The 16,432-nt window shown below is 37.5% G+C and overlaps 1 protein-coding gene across 1 annotated transcript in view; it reads left to right on the top strand.

Annotated features, from left to right (window-relative positions):
• Positions 1-16,232, top strand: part of slc7a14.S (solute carrier family 7 member 14 S homeolog) — a 56,960-nt gene extending 40,728 nt beyond the window's left edge. Inside the window, exons 6-8 of the mRNA XM_018242233.2 lie at positions 331-539; positions 819-1,696; positions 10,531-16,232. Coding sequence (XP_018097722.1) covers positions 331-539; positions 819-1,696; positions 10,531-10,847 — 1,404 coding nt within the window. The 3' untranslated portion in view covers positions 10,848-16,232. The remainder of the gene's footprint in view (positions 1-330; positions 540-818; positions 1,697-10,530) is intronic.
• The last annotated feature ends 200 nt before the right edge of the window (positions 16,233-16,432 follow it).

A 16,432-nucleotide genomic window follows, 5' to 3' on the forward strand; every position in this document is an offset into this window, starting at 1 on the left:
GCCACCCGGTAGAAAGTGTAAGTAGTTGCCTATGAATGCCAGGCACAAGTGATGGCAACCATGGAAGAGGTGGCAGGTGGCACTTTTGGTGAATCTGTGAATGCAAGACTTCCATCTTTGATAATAAATGAGACTTTATTTTATATCTTATGTCATGGAAATACTCTCTAATGTCTCCGCAGTCTGCTTTGTTGCCTGTGGCAACAACATCTGAAAAAAAAATGCCACTTGTAATTTATTTTACAGCCACTGATTTCTGCTTGACATTACAATCTAGGCATTAAAGCAACATGATATTTAGCTGAACAATATATCTTTGTTTTATTCCAGGTGAGTGTTATATTAACTTTGACAGTGCCATACAACATGATCGACACAGAATCCCCACTGATGGAGATGTTTGTAATTCACGGATTTTATGCTGCCAAATTTGTTGTTGCTGTTGGCTCTGTAGCAGGACTCACTGTGAGTCTATTTGGCTCTCTGTTCCCTATGCCTAGGGTTATTTATGCAATGGCTGGTGATGGGCTTTTGTTCAGGTGAGTCCCTGCTCTATGAAACCATCATTCATGCTCATGTTTAACAAGCATACCTACAGCTAAAAAATTGTGGAATTTAAACCATAATTCAAAAAAATGGTTTTACAAAAATACAACCACAATCAATTCCACTATAAATAGTATCACAGGTACAATTTCAGTATTGGCAGATACAGTAGATCAAGGACTTGGGCAAGTCATAGCCTTTAATTAAATTTTACAATGCAAAATGCTAGCACGTTTGCCATTAACACATGACAATTATTTTGTGTTTCTTAGGTTTTTGGCCAATGTCAGTTCCTATACAGAAACTCCAGTCTTGGCCTGTGTTGTCTCAGGATTCCTTGCCGGCCTTCTGTCTTTGTTGGTCAGCCTTCGTGATCTTATAGAAATGATGTCAATAGGCACTCTATTAGCATACACACTGGTGTCTGTTTGTGTCCTACTACTGCGTTACCAGCCTGAGAGTGACATTGATGGTTTTGTTAAATTTATCTCAGAAGAAAACACCAAAAAGAAGGAAGGAATCCTGGCTGAGTGTGAGAAGGATGCATTCTCTCCTATGAGTGATGGAGAGGAATTCAGTGGCCCAGCCACAAATACCTGTGGTGCAAAGAATCTGCCTTCTCTCGGAGACAATGAAATGCTTATTGGCAAATCTGATAAGTCCCACTACAACGTAAACCACCCCAATTATGGCACAGTTGATATGACATCTGGGATTGAAGCAGATGAATCTGAAAATATGTACCTTTTTAAACTGAAAAAATTTATAGGCCCACGATATTATACCTTAAGAATCCGCCTTGGTTTGCCTGGAAAAATGGATCGGCCAACTGCTGCAACTGGCCGTACAGTCACCATATGTGTCATGCTGCTTTTCCTTCTCATATTAATCTTCTGCTCTTTTACTATCTTTGCTGCGGACTATATCTATGAACAAACATGGTGGGCTATCCTCCTGGTTGTCTTGATGGTCCTGCTGCTCATTGCCTTGGTGTTTGTAATCCTACAACAACCAGAAAACCCCAAAAAGCTGCCATATATGGCACCATGTGTCCCATTTGTCCCTGCTTTTGCAATGCTGGTAAATGTGTATCTCATGCTGAAACTGTCATCAATTACATGGATTCGATTTGCTATTTGGTGTTTTGTTGGTAAGTTTTTCTTTTTTAATTTTTTATTGCATTTTTTGGCACAATAACAGCTTCACTAAGTTTAGAAATATAATTTGTACTTAAAGGAACAGCATTTTATAAAATGTGAATGTGAATGTGACTCTGAAAATGGTTTTATGTTTTAATGGAGACTATGAATCCAGCTAAACAAGTCACTATATCGGCTACTTTTTTTTAAATTAACCTCTGAACATTTTTCAGGGAAAAATGCATATTTAGTGGCCCATTTATGATTGCCAAGCTTTCTTGTTCAGGCAATCATAAAGGAAACCCTGTGTGAGTTTTCTAATCATCTCTACCAACTGGCGGGTTTTTGATAAGGTGGCTACAACAGATCCAGAGGCTGAAGTGCTTCCTAGATTAGTATTTATTGCCCTTTGATGCTCTAGCACTTGTTCCTTTGGTTTACATAAATGACCCCTAGTAAGTTTGCCCAGGTGCAAACTTATAGCAGCCAATCAGCTGGTACCATTTAATAGTCATCAGTTATTGGTTGCCATGGATCTCTGCTCTTCAGTAAATTTAGTGCCTTTTTTTACAGGTGGGGGTATATATTTTTTAAAGGTGTCTAACTGAGCATTCTATAATTCTGCAGTTATATGTTTTTAGAGGTGTCCACAGCAATTTCCTACTTTTGCTCATTTTAGTTATATTTTTAATCCTAGTGGCACATGATCAAAACCTTATCTGAATGTGAATTTACATCTGCCATAGGAGCTGATACTGCAGGGGTGATTAATAATCAGTTTTGCTATAGAATGCATACATATCCTATATAATGTGAATCTAAATAACTATTAACAATAAAAGCATGAATTGCATACTGTATGTACCGTATAATGTATATAAATATAATGTATATATATATATATATATATATGTATATATATATATATATATATATGTATATATATATATATATATATATATATATATATATATATATATATATATATATATATATATATATTAAGTAATATTCTAAGTTCAGGTAACTGATAGCAGTCCAGAGCATGTACTGGGCATCAGCAGAAAAAAGGCTGTGGAGCTACTGAAAGCATGTCCTATAAGCATGTCCTGCTATAGGGCTGTGATGGACCAGGGCTGGTACAAAAGCCAAAGAATTATGGGATAAATTTAAAATGTCTAGACTAACCCTTTTTAGAGAATTAGTTCTCCTTTAATTAAAATAAAATTTTTTGAAACATAAAGTTTAAGGGTAAATGTTGTTTTCCGATGTCGCCCAACGTTGCATCACGAGGAAACTTCGGGCGACTTCTGAAAATGAATTAGAATATATCACCTTGGAGTACAGGTATGGGACCTGTTATCAAGAATGCTCAGGAAATGTGATCTTCCAGATAGATCTAACTTGACTCTTCTTACCGTAAGTTTATAGAAAATCATATAAACATATGATAAAATAAATGAAATAAATAAATAAACCCAATAGGCTGGCCTTGTCTCCAATAAGGATTAATTATATCTTAGTTTGGATCAAGTACAAGATATGTTTTATTATCACAGAGAAAAAGGAAATCATTTTTAAGGATTTTGATTATTCAGAGAAAATGGAATCTATGGGAGTCAGCCATTCTGTAATTCAAAGCTTTCTGATAACAGGTTTCCAAATAACGATTCCCATATCTGTATTAATAGAAACCTGGTGGAAATGCAAACAGGCCCGGATTTGTGGAAAGGCCACCTAGGCCCGAGCCTAGGGCGGCAGGATTTTAGGGGGGCAGATACAATCATTTTTTAAATTTCCTGTGTGCCAATCACCAATGCTCCAATCCAGATGATGAAAATTTGCACAAATAAAGGGGAGGGGACAGGAGCAGGGGTGCTTCGCCAATGAGGCGAGTTGAGGCTGTCGCCTCAGGCAGCAGCGCCCCACTAGGTACCAGGGGCAGCAAAAATGCTGCTCCTGGTACTTTAAGAGTGAATTTCCGGGGTAGGGGGGGCAGCAGCAACTGCTGCTGCCTCAGGTGGCGGAGGGGCCAGGATCACCCCTGGACAGGAGCAACCAATGGCAGTGGGCCTAGGGGTAAATCCTGCCCTGAATGCAAACAGCTACTTACTGTATACCAACCCTGTTACTGTGCCTCAAAGTGCATTGTACAGTCATATAAAAAAAGTTTGGGAGCCCCTCTTAATTCTTTGGAGTTTTGTTTATCACTGTCTGAGCTTTCAAATTAACAACTTCCTTTTAATATATAACATGCCTTATGGAAACAGTAGTATTTCAGCAGTGGCATAAAGTTTATTGGATTAACAGAAAATATGCAATATGCATCATAACAAAATTAGACAGGTGCATAAATTTTGGCACCCCAACAGAGATATTTCATCAATACTTAGTTGAGCCTCCTTTTGCAAATGTAACAGCCTCTAGACGCCTCCTATAGCCTTTGATGAGTGTCTGGATTCTGGATGGTGGTATTTTTGACCATTTGTCCATACAAAATCTCTCCAGTTCAGTTAAATTTGATGGCTTCAAATCATCCCGTAGATTTTCGATGATATTCAAGTCGGGACTGTGATGGCCATTCCAGAATATTGTACTTCTTCCTCTGCATAAATGCCTTTGTAGATTTTGAAGTGTGTTTAGGGTCATTGTTTTGTTGAAATATTCAACCCCTGCGTAACTTCAACTTTTTGACTGATGCTTGAACATTATTCTGAAGAATTTGTTGATATTGGATTGAATTCATCCGACCCTGGACTTTAACAAGGGCCCCAGTCCCTGAACTAGTCACACAGCCCCACAGCATGATGGAACCTTCACCAAATTTCAAGTATTTTTCTTGGAATGTGGTGTTCTTCTTCCACCATGCAAAGCTCTTTTTGTTATGACCAGATAACTAAATTTTTGTCTCATCAGTCCAAAGCAGTTTGTTCCAAAATGACTGTGGCTTGTCTAAATGAGCTTTTGCATACAACAAGCGACTCTGTTTGTGGTGTGAGTGCAGAAAGGGCTTCTTTCTCATCTCCCTGCCATACAGATGTTCTTTGTGCAAATTGCTCTGATTTGTAGAACAATGTACAGATACACCATCTGCAGCAAGATGTTCTTGCAGGTCTTTGGAGGTGATCTTTGGGTTGTCTGTAACCATTCTCACAATCCTCCGCATATGCTGCTCCTGTATTTTTCTTTGCCTGCCAGACCTGGGTTTTACATCAAATGTGCCTGTGGCCTTCCATTTCCTGATTACATTCCTTACAGTTGAAATTGACAGTTTAAACCTCTGAGATAGCTTTTTGTAGCCTTCCCCTAAACTATGATACTGAACAATCTTTGTTTTCAGATCTTTTGAGAGTTGCTTTGAGGATTCCATGCTGTCACTCTTCAGAGGAGAGTCAAACAGAAGCACAACTTGCAATTGGCCACCTTAAATACCTTTTCTCATGATTGGACACACCTGCCTATGAAGTTCAAGGTTTAACATGCTAATCCAACCAATTTGGTTTGTTGCCAGTGATCAGTATTGAGCAGTTACATGCATTCAAATTAGCAAATTACTGAATACTGCTTCACTAAAAATCTTTGTCCACAAAACAGCCCAGTACTCAGATGTTCCTGGGAAATGAAAGACATACCACTGTTATCATTTTTTTTGAAAGTGGAGTAAATTATTATGGAGGCTGAGAGGGGTTCCCAAACTTTTTCATATGACTGTATATCATGCTACATCAAAGGATGGTGGACAGTATATATGAAAGCAATTAAAATGTTTCCCTCAATTGTTTATTATGTTTGTAATATCAACAGGTTAAATTGAACTGTTTGATGAGCCCCTCAGCCGGTCACAGCATAAAGTTAAAGTATTAATTGGGCCTGTGTAGGGAGGATGAGATATGCTGGAAAGTAATGAAAATTTTATGAGCAGAACTATACACATTCACCATCTGGCTCTGTGAGTCCAGAGGCTTGTATCCATATCAAGAGATTCCTGTAACACTTGTCATGCATTTTTTATAGGTGAAGCTGTCTGTAAGAAAATAAATTAGCATCACAAATAAAATGAAATCTTGCTGATAAGTGACAATTTCAGGGAAAATATAATCTAGGGGCTAGTGTACAAGCAGACGTAAAACCACAAATTCACGATAGAGGAGAGTGGGAATGCATTGCCAAGTAAGATTATTAAGTTATTCTGGTTCATTTCCTCGCAGCAGTTCAGAGACAGGACAAGTTGCAGAGGATCTTTCATTCCATGCACATTTAGAAACCTGATGCGGAAGAAAATGACTTTAGTAACCATGCCTAATGAAAGCCCTGGGGGTCTGATTCCCATAACAAGGGTGAAATTGCTAGGTCAGAGAGCATCTAAATGTAACATTTCATTATTGGTTAGAAACAAAAGTTGAATAATAGAATGCAGAAGAACATTATAAACAAGTATAGTTAAAGAAATATTATATTATAATACACAAAAGCCATGAATATCTTGTAAATTATATTCTTATAAACGGTGAGTAGTGATGTCATCAGTTATAAACGGTGAGTAGTGATGTAATTTCTGTCACATGACTCACTAAAATTTGTGTATTATTAATAAAGTACCCCCAGTTGTAAAATATGAGGATATTATAAGTTACCTCGGAGTTCCATGACCTGTATAAAAACACTCGGCCTTCGGCCTCGCATTTTTATATGGTCATGAAACTCCTCGGTAACTTATAATATCCTTATATTTTACAAGAGGGGGTACTTTATTCACTATATATTGCTAGAAGGCACGTTGTCATAATGATACATCCACCATATTTCCACTTTTATACACAACTTCAAAAATACATCTGTTTTGTGCATAAGCGCACTCACACATAAATAATTTCGGAGAGGAGCACTTGTAACTACAGTATATCTTCTCCAGGTCAAGGTTCTAAAGAAGGTTTTATTATGGGTTAATATGTTCATAGGGTTGTCACCTTTTCTTTATATTTATATAATTTTTATATAAATTATTGTATTTTTTTCCCTTATTAATAAGATTGGGATCAGCCATCATTTTTACCGGCCAGGCCGGTAAAATCCCAGCCAGGTGGCAACCCTACATGTTAACCACTGTTTAATGTTGCATACATTTTTGCAGTCCGGTGGGTGCATTTTTTTGAGATGGCCAAGTCAGTAAAAATGGAATGTCTTTAAAATGCTGCTTATTAAATATGTCATGTGTATCCCCTTGAAAGAAACTATGTCGCAAACCAAAACCTTTATGGTTTGATAGTGTGTGGTGTTGAGGTTGGTAAGAAAAAAATGTGCTTTAAGGCAGTTGTTTCCAACCAGTGGCTCAGGAGCAACATCTTGTTCACCAACCCCTTGGATGTTGCTCCCAGTGGCCTCAAAGCAGGTGCTTATTTTTCAATTCCTGAGGCAAGTTTTGGTTGAATAAAAAACAGTTGTACTGCCAAACAGGCTATAGGCTGTCAGTCTAAATAGGGTTACCAAATAGGCAATCATATGCTTTATTTGGCAGCTCCGGGAACTTTTTTCATGCTTCAACTCTTTTTACATGCCATTTACGTGGCTGACATGTAAATAAAAGGGGACCCCTGTTTTAAGGTATTCAAATTAGTGGAAGCCTGAAACTTTTATCAGGTGTAATGAGCCTAGTAAAGCATACGAAAAAAGCCATTGGAGAAGCTGAAATAGAGATGGAAAAGGCTATGGCAGCAAAAAGAAAATGTTTTCTTTTTAATATGTAAATAGTAAAAAAAATGAGGTAAGAAGGGGTTTGACCAATATTATCACAGGGAGGTCATTGATAAGCTCAAGGAAAAAGCAGAAATTTTTAACTGTTATTTTTCATCTGTCTACACAAGTGAGGGATGCTAATTAATGCTAATATACCTAGTTGTAATTATATAACTATTCATGAATGGAAGGTGAATAGAGGGTGCATTTACTTACCCTGACACAATGAGTAAAGCACAATTACGCATGCAATTGCCATGTTTTTTGCCCATAATGCACTGTTTATCACAACATTCATGCGCCGTCATGTGCAATGTGGGCATTAAATCAGTTGTGTGTAACTCAACTCAGCTGCATCTGATTTGGTTAAAAAGAAGATATCTGTGCTTGTGCTTCTTTGCAAATCATGCGCAGTTGTGATGAATATTTGAGAAGTCTGCCTTGCCTCATTTACAGTGTTCAACATGCAAGTGACCCCTGCACCCAAATTCTTTATTTCCCAACTGCACTGAGGTGATTGATATAGGGTGCTGAGGGAACCCTGAGTGGCTCCAGGGTTCACTTAATGGGACATGACAAAAGGTGCAGCAGCTCTCAATTCAGAACGAAAGGCAAGAAGGACTGACGCATACCTCCCAACTGTCCCATTTTTCAGTCAAACCGCAGTCCCGGATTGTTACTGAAATGTCCTGACTTTCTCTTTGATCTCCTGCACCAAACAGCCAGAAAATGATACAATGCTTCCGAAACTAATTGGCTTTTGGCAGAGAGCCAGGAATATGTGGCAGGTGCACTTTGATCAGTTTGTAACAATTTAAGATAAGCAAAGAAACAAGTGTAACAATTTAAGATAAGCAAGTCTCTTGGGGAAACTGTGACCTACAGCTTAAATGGCAATTCACTTTCATTAGCAAAACTGTAATAGCACATAGAAACCAAATATATATGTTCAAACTTTCATAACCTGCCAAATTTTATAAAATTAATATGGTAATTAAGGGGTGTGGCCACAGAATGGGCATGGTCACAATCTTTTTGTCCCTCTTTCTATTTGCAAAATGTTGGGAGGTATGCTGACGGTGCTTTGCGCAACATTTCAAATAAAAAAACTATGAATTTGTGCCAACATGGTTTTATGTATAATACAGTAGATCTTGCCAGAATAAATAAGTTAAGCTATAAGGAGGTGAGCAGGAACCTATACTCTGGAATGGCAGTGGAAGTGATCTACTTAGACTTTGCTAAAGCATTTGCTACTGTACCGCACAAAAAAGGTTACCGTAAATTAAGGAATACTGGCCTGGAACACAGTATTTGTCCTTGGACAGAGAAGTAGCTCAAGAATAGATTCTAATTGGACCAATGTTATTAGTGAAGTATTGTAGGGGTCTGTACTTGGCAGTATGCTTGTTTATTAAAGACCTTGAGGTGGGCATTGAAAGTACTGTCTCCATTTTTGCTGATAATAATAAACTGTGCAAAACTATTCAGGATACTGCCACTGCAGAGTAATTTGACTAAACTGGAAAACTAAGTAGTAAACTGAAACATTAGTTTCAATGTTGAAGGTTATGCACTTTGGTAAAAATACTGTAAATGCAAGTTAGGGCTGTGTTACTCTAGGAAGTGTCAAACACGGGGTACAAAAGCAAATAAAGAACTTTCTTGCATAAAAACGGCAAATCAAGGGATCACCTTAATTTTGCTTTTTCATAGGTCCCAGGTAAGGTTATACATTGACTATGCAGTACAGTTTTGGGCTTCAGTACTTTAGAAGGATATTTATGAGCTGGAGGGAGTTCAGAGTAGTGTAACTAAACTGGCAATAGGAATGGATTATTCAAACAATGATGATTAATTTCTCTGGAGAAATATTGCTTAAGAGGGGACATAATTATTCTTTACAAACACAGTAGAGGGCATTATTGACAAATAGCAGGGGATCTTTTAACCCAGCGTCGGACTGGGGCCAAGCCGCAAACCTCCACCAGGCCCGACCCAAATAAACCCCCCCCACACGTAACTTCTTGCAGCTGCAAATGTGCCCGCACTGCTCCAGCCACAAATCCATCAAGCCCCAACTGCAAACACCCTGTTCGTCCCCATAAAATGTTCAGTGCAACAGAGGTCACCCCTTTAGATTAGAGGAACATAGCTTTCATTTTATGCAGCATAGGTGGTTCTTCACAGTGAGGTCAGTGAGATTGTGGTGTTGGTAGATTCTACTTATGCCTTTAAAGTTGTTTGGACAATTTCCTGAACAAGTTTCATATACTAGACTACTGTGATCATAGATCATAGAGTTATTTAGCATAGGTATTGGTATATATATGGATATATAGATATGTTTGAGAACTCTCAAATGTTTGTTGACCTTGATGGACTTTTTTTCCAAGCCAATTTAACTACAGTATATAATCTGAGAAGAGTATTTTCAACACTTATAATAACTTATAGTGGCACTACAAATAAAGTACACCTAGTGGGGGGTATGTTAGGCATTGGTGTTCCAGATAATTCTTTTAAAACTAAACACATGCTTAGAGGCATAGAAATAGACCTAGTATGCACCTGAGCTAATGGTTAATAATAATAATAATAATATAACATTTTAAATTCTTTGTGTACAGTTTGAACACAATCCAGAAGAAACCATTCACAAGAGTTTGTTTATTCTCCCTGTGCTTTTGTGGGTTTCTTCCGACACTTCAACATACAGGCAGGTGCATTGGCTCCTGATCAAATTCAGTATAGTGTGTATGTGAATGTGATAGGGACTTTAGACTATAAGCTGGACTAGATTGATACTGATATTAATTATAATCTCTTTAAAGTATTGTGTAAATGTGTTAAAGAATAAAAATATTATTCTGCCAAATAAGATATTCCTGTTTATCTCACAACTGACATTTTCCTGGTGTATGTAACCGTTTCAATGTTGTAAGTGCTTCTTTTTACAGATCAAGTTTGCCTGTATGTATTCTATCACTAAATAATATTTAATCATAGTAATTTTTAAAGCCATGAAACAGATCAAATAGTTATTGCAGTCATTAGTAATTAACTGATTTGTATTCCCTTAGCACTCTGATCTCTTTTCTGTATCTCACAGGCCTGTTGATTTATTTTGGCTACGGCATGTGGAACAGCACCTTAGAAATCAGCGCCAGAGAAGAGGTTCTCCATCAGAGCACATATCAGCGCTACGATGTTGATGACACCTTCTCTGTGGATGATGGGTTGTCCTATCCTTCAGAAGAAAACTTCCAAGACTGGGGTGGCAGGGAAACAAAAGACAGCTACTATCAGCAGGACCCAGAGACAGAAGGCAACAGCCAGATGAACAGTAGGCCCAAAAGTAAACGGAAGCACAAACAGGATTCTGATGCACTGATTGCCAACGACGAGTTAGACTATGGTGCAGAATAAATCCAAACCTATTATAATGTGCTCCATCTCTATGAATATAACAGCTTCATCAATAGAATTTTGCTCGTTCTTCTCACAAACGTTGCTGCTTATGTTATTAAGTTGTAAGCAAGTGTTCAATCTGTTTTCCATCTTGTTTTGTGCCCCACTTCCTGTCCTCGAATACACGTTAAAGGATAACCCTAACATTTACCCTTCACTATCAGTCCCAAAAAGAGCATTTTGTGAAACACATATATTTATACGTGCATAGTGTCTTAATCTTTACATCATGGAAGACCGCTAGGTTGCAGGCGATGGCTTGTAGTTGAAATTAGTGATTATTTTAGTTTTGCATTCCTCATTGTGCATAGACTATGTCTAGTAAATGAGGACTGCGAGCAAATGGTTTTTCTCACTTTCAAAAACAGCACAAGCTGTTTTATGGATCTCTAATTTTGTCATGGTAGGAAACTATTTTATTTATGTGAATTTTACAAAATGCGTTTAGGTGTGTACTGCCAAAGGCAACGTGTCCTCTTGCAACTGTCTTGCCCTATGAACACATAAAGATAGCTCTCACTCAACAACATTGTACACTGTATATAAATGGCTTAGGTTAAGGTCAATGGCTGAGATCCTTTACAAGTCTTGAACTCTCACTAAAAGAAGTATTTCAAGCAACCATATTTAGATGCCCAGCACTTACATTCCTGCTTTCTGTTTCATGTGTTCATAGTCTGGGTGACAGGATACACTAAAACATGAGGATAATCTATTATAACTAGGGGCATACAAGGTTTCATTTAAAACACATGTAATTCAGGATAAGGGACTGTGTGTGTGTGTGTCGCTAGTTTCAGACTGTATTACTCATTGTAAATAATTCCCCATATTTATAACTTCTTATTATTATTCACGGTCTTGCTAAGAGTCATTTCCCAGTGTCACTATTGGCATCACAAAAATCAGTTTCCAAATGTGATGAACCTTACATTATGTGCCTCTTCCAGTTGATCCAAAGAAGGTGCCCATGTCTCTATGGAAGTATTTACTACCAAGAGTGTCTTAACATTTGAGTGGGCACAGGAACAAATTAGTGCTGTCTTTAGCAGGGTGCAAAAGTCTTTGTAGTAGCCGTTGCATGCAGGCCTAAATTATAGACATTTGTTGCAACCCAAAGTTTTCTCTACCTTCTTGGAAGAAGCTGCACGTTTTTATAGTGACTAAAGCAAGATGGTGAAAGAAATATTTTGTACTATTTATAGTCTCCAGCTGTTGTGCCACTACAGCTTTCATCAACCACAGGGACTGCTGGGAGTTATTGGTCAGTAACAGCTGGAGAGCTGCATGTTGAATTAGAAATTGTGGCTCTGACACATATTATTATACCCTAAGACAGTGGCAGGGTGCCATGAAAAGAGTAGAAAAATATATAAAATTTTTATAAATAGAATATTTTCCTGCATATTGACAAATTAATATTTTGTAATGTTCCAGAGCCTCTGAAATTGTGACTGATGATATTTTCCTTTAGCGACAACAAAAACTATATTTCTGATTCAATTGGCAGTTTTTTTCTTATTATCAGAAAAACATCCGCAATCTCCTGGGAATCCATACAGAACAAGTCACAAGCTCCACAGCTGTGGTTTTCCTACTGCCTTCAGTCAACATAACTTCACAGAGGAGATGTAGCATATGCCCCTGAATGTGCAACACTTTTCTCCCTGTTTCATCATTTAGAATCCCATGTGCTCTTGTTCTTATCATTCTAACACTCATTTGCACCATGCTGCATGAAGGAACAGCAAATCCGAAGATGCCTGGGACTTTTTCACTCATTTTACAAAGAAAACAGCAGACGATTCCAATTGCAGTAGGGTAAACGCATGCATTTAGGTGTTAGACTGCATTACAATCTAATGTATATATGGTACTTCAATTTAAAAATGTTACCTACTTATCCCAAAGACAGCAATGGATGATTACAATCTATTTCTGACAATTCATCAAGCTGTTTCCTTTTATGCAAAATCAGGGCCATTTAAATAAATTGGCAAAAAGGAGCATTTTTCCAAATCCCACAAGGATGGGGGTGGGGTAGGGGTGGCAGCATCAGACTTTTCATCTACTATAGCTTGAAGAATCCCTCAAAAATTGCCTTTTTTTCATCTCCATCTAGACCAGTTGTTACTGGGACAATGTTCCTAAAGGATCTTTTTCAAAAAAGCTAGTAGCTTTAGTAGAGACTTTTTTCTTATGGTGTCCTATGCAGAGAAATACAATGCCAGAACTATGGCATTCATACATTAAATACACACAGATACTAAAAAAAGGGGGCATATTGTATGAAATAAAATAAAAAGCTCTCCCTTTGTTTGCTGCTGATTCTCCTGTCTTAAACAGTAAAAAAAAACCTCTTTTCTATAAAAATAGCTGAGAATTTCTAATTAAATTATATTGCAAACAGGTTTATTTTTAAATGGGGAAAGCAAATCCCAATTTATATTTTTTGATATGTCCCCTTTAATATAAAATTAGATAGCATATACAAACACAATCAGCACATGAAAAACGCCTTTTAATCCTAGATAAAGAACATGTGTGTGTGTTAACCAAATGGAAAATTAAGCTGTGCGGCTGCTGTAATTCTGCTTGTGTTTGTAGAAATATCCTATAACATTTAAAATCCTCCATGTGCCAAATTGCCTAGGCCATAGGGCATAAACCTATGGTTCTCTTCATACTGCTGAGCTGCCCTACCCCCCAACACCCTTCAATGGATTCTGAGAGTTGAAGTTTAACTGCAATGGAAGGCTGTAAATCCCTGCCTTGGAATTGATCATGCTATGATGTCTTGAAACAGGGAAATGTAATAGCTGCACTGTAAATATTGTTGTTCTAGGTAGCATTTTGCTATTATCTATTTCTTGGAGTAAGAGATATAAAGCTATTTATTTTGAAAGCCGCTGGGATGCACAGATACTGTTAGAAATCATCCTTCTAGATAATATGTTTGGCTACAGATTTCTGCATCTCATCTTGGGCTGCTTAGAAAGGATAGGCTGGATGCCACAGGAATGCAGACATCCCCCAAAGGAACCATAGATGATATCACTGAAGCTCAGCTAATAAATCACGTCTGCTAATAACTCATGTCAGCACAGAGCTGTGCAGGAATAGTCTCTCTGCGTCACGTAATAAAGAACTTGCTGGGCTGAATTATCTGGAAAATACACATCTTGCAACTTACTGAAGCTTTTTATCATTTACATCTTCAAATAGAAACATTTTGCTTAAGCCCTTCAAGAATTTTACAAAATACTCTGCTGTTCCGTTACCAAGTTTATGCTTTTTAGTCATTCAGCAAGACTAAACAATTCTGCAGCTGGAGATGTATTTTTACTGGTCAGAAAGTATAATGTTTGCATGTCGAGTTGTGTTTTTGCCTTTATTCGTGTGGGGTGGTCATTATTGGGTTGTTGGAAGTTATTTAAAAAAACTGCTATTTCCAGCAATATCGGTGCAAGTTGTTCCTTGTTTGGACCCAATACTTTGATCTGAACAAACCTGGGCATGTGAGTATATGTATCTCTGTTGATCACAATGGCCTGTGTTTCAGTCATTTTTCAAGGGTCCCATAGTGATTTTGTCTTTGTGTGGGAGACCAGATGAGCTCCTTCACTTACCAGTTTTGCCAATGATTTTACTCAAGCAGTGACCCTATGATAGATCTGAATGATCATGGTCTACCCATGTGTGACAAGCATCAGTCTATAGAAATGGCCCTCAACAGATATTCATTATCCTGTAGGCTAGGCTCATTTGTTTTGGTTCCAATGCAAATAGACTGGACTCTTATTAAGGCAAAGCCATTTTAAGGGTGATTTGTGCAACTTGTCCTTGGTCTGGGGAATAAGAATGCAAAGATTTTTATAATGAGATCTTCTAAATTGATCTACTAGGCTCCTACAATAAGAAGAGCTGTTGCATAGTGTATCATGTTTTTGTCTGCTATTGATTTGTGTAGAGAGTAGTTTGGAGGGGGGGCATTTGATAAGTACAATCTATAAGCGAAATTATTCCAAATAATGTTTATTAATGGATGAGCACGGGCTTGTTGATTATCTGCTGTACTAAGAGGAGACTACAGTGGAAAGACTTGTTTGCATGTGATCAGTTCAAAAGAGTAAAGTGAACATGTATTTGCATTTCTACATCTAAAAAGGAACTGATGCAGTGCAATACCAAATATACTTTACATATGTCCATACATGTTCCTACTAGTGATGGGCGAATAAATTCGCCAGGTGTCAATTTGCTGCAAATTTCTGCATTTTGCCACGGGCGAAACTGCCGCGAAAATTCGGCGTAAAAAAAAAATACGCCGCCTTGAAAAAATGTGGCCGCGCGTCAGAATTGTTGCGTGCATCAACTTTGTCACACGTCAAAATTATTCTGATGCCCATTGTCTTTAATGCATTTGGCCAAAATAGGCGCACGTATAACAATTGTCGAAAATTAATGCTGTCCAAATAATTTTGACGCCCATTGATTTCAATGCATTTCGCGAATGTTTCAGTGAAGCAAAATGGGACAAATTCACCCATCACTAGTGCCTACCAGTTTGTGTATTCCCAGATTATGTTAGATGCAAGGGAAAGATGCAGCAAATAAGCAGATCTATGTGACCAACATGACTAAGAACCTATAGGCAGTTAAAGGAACAACCCTACCCTTTTTTTATAAATAGCATGAATTTTATATTTAGAATAATTTTACTAATTAATTTACTAAACTATACAGTTTACTATAATTATGGGCAACCCTTATCAAGTGTCCTTGATGTTCTTGTGTTGTATGTTTGCACTTATTCTGTATATAGGGGTTGAGGATGCTGCTGCTTTGTTTTTGTTTGTAATGTATCAACAGCAGCGGCACCATAAACGTATCAACATTAGGATTTTTTACAGATAAAATAGAGTTTACCTTTAGTAGCACTTGTTCAGCCAGTCTTTTTTTTTGTAAAACCTGAAAATAATCTTTCTCTATATACCCTTTTAAAAAGTAATTATCTCTCTTAAAATGACAGTAAATTATAATGGTAAACTGATTGTGTGCACATCATGTTCTTTCACTGCACAAATGAATTAGTAAAGATATTACTGTGTGTGCAGCCATATTGGTTGGCATGGTACGGTATTTTCAATAGATTAATGAAATAGATAGCCCAAACGCACTGTACTATTGTAGGATATTTAAAATATATTTTCCTTTAGCCCTTAAACTGCATTCACATATGGGAGCTGGGATTTTCCATAGATACTAAGTCAGTCATTGCATCTCAATTAAATTAAACCTGGCACACATAAGAATGTGAACTGATTAAAATGAAGAACTTCACTGATATTGTTTATTTTTCTTTTGTGGTGGAAGGTCTTTGGGTGCAATAGAAGGCACAATATGTGCTGTTGGTCTAGTAACCTGTCTTTGCTTTCAAGCTGATAAACAAAAATAGTATGTTCTGGGTTACTAGAACTGGAGCAAATGTTATTATTTCATAATCCCCAGTTGTTCTCATTCTCACAACAGATCTCACCCAA

Source organism: Xenopus laevis, chromosome 5S (assembly GCF_017654675.1).
Source record: "Xenopus laevis strain J_2021 chromosome 5S, Xenopus_laevis_v10.1, whole genome shotgun sequence".
Classification (NCBI taxonomy): domain Eukaryota; kingdom Metazoa; phylum Chordata; class Amphibia; order Anura; family Pipidae; genus Xenopus; species Xenopus laevis.